We start from the raw sequence: 737 nt of genomic DNA, 5'->3' as shown, positions 1-737 counted from the left end.
AGTGGAGGACATAAAGAAAGCAAGCATGTGAAGCAAGAAAATGATTCAAGAAAACTAAACCTGGGGAAAAAGGGCAACTTAAATAAAACAAAATAAAAAGAACATGGGTTATTAAGAGAAAAGTAAAAGATAAAAAGGGGTATAAGCAATTAGATTGTTGTTAAACCACAGAAACTGGTGTGGAAGGTAGTTAGGAGGGCCAAAGAGCTCAGCATCGTAGCCTTTTATCCACCAGCACCGGCTCAGTGGCACCAGCTGGGATCAGAAAGAAGCTTTTTTCTCACTGCAGACGAAACAGGTTTTGTGGAAACTCCTCCCGTTGCACTGGATCTCCTCTGCATGGTAAACCGTCTTCTCACAGGCTGCACACTTAGCGCCTCCTCCCCAGTTTGGCATCTTAGAGAAACAATAAAATAACTGAATGAATAAGATTTCATCAGATGTTTTAGAGTTTTTCCACAGCTGAACGTTGGGCTGAATATGAAAACTATTTCTGTTGATGGAGTAGGAGTAATTCTGCCTAAAAACATCAGCAGATTACTGTAATTAGTTTGAGCTGTTAATCAGAACAATTCAAAACTTATTTATAATTAGGTTGACATATAATTAAAAGGAGAAAAACTTCCAGATTATTAGAGATAACTAAATCCTTCAGTTTATCTGTGAATCATCTTAATATAAATTTATAGTTGTGCAGATGTTCAGGTAAGATGTAAACTTTTAATTTCTGTCTGAAT

The 737-nt window shown here is 36.6% G+C and overlaps 1 protein-coding gene across 1 annotated transcript in view; it reads right to left on the bottom strand.

The window, feature by feature from the left end:
* The window catches only part of csrp3 (cysteine and glycine-rich protein 3 (cardiac LIM protein)), a gene marked incomplete at both ends in the record, with an annotated part of 5,031 nt that extends 4,635 nt beyond the window's left edge, over positions 1–396 (bottom strand). The window contains one exon of the mRNA XM_079247783.1: positions 285–396. Within this exon, the coding sequence (XP_079103909.1) occupies positions 285–396 (112 nt within the window). The remainder of the gene's footprint in view (positions 1–284) is intronic.
* Positions 397–737: the final 341 nt, after the last annotated feature.

The sequence above is a fragment of the Telmatherina bonti genome (genome assembly GCF_933228915.1).
Source record: "Telmatherina bonti genome assembly, chromosome: 1".
NCBI classification, from domain to species: domain Eukaryota; kingdom Metazoa; phylum Chordata; class Actinopteri; order Atheriniformes; family Telmatherinidae; genus Telmatherina; species Telmatherina bonti.
The sequence above is the reverse complement of the archived record's forward strand: the minus strand, read 5'-3'. Positions and strand labels throughout refer to the sequence as shown.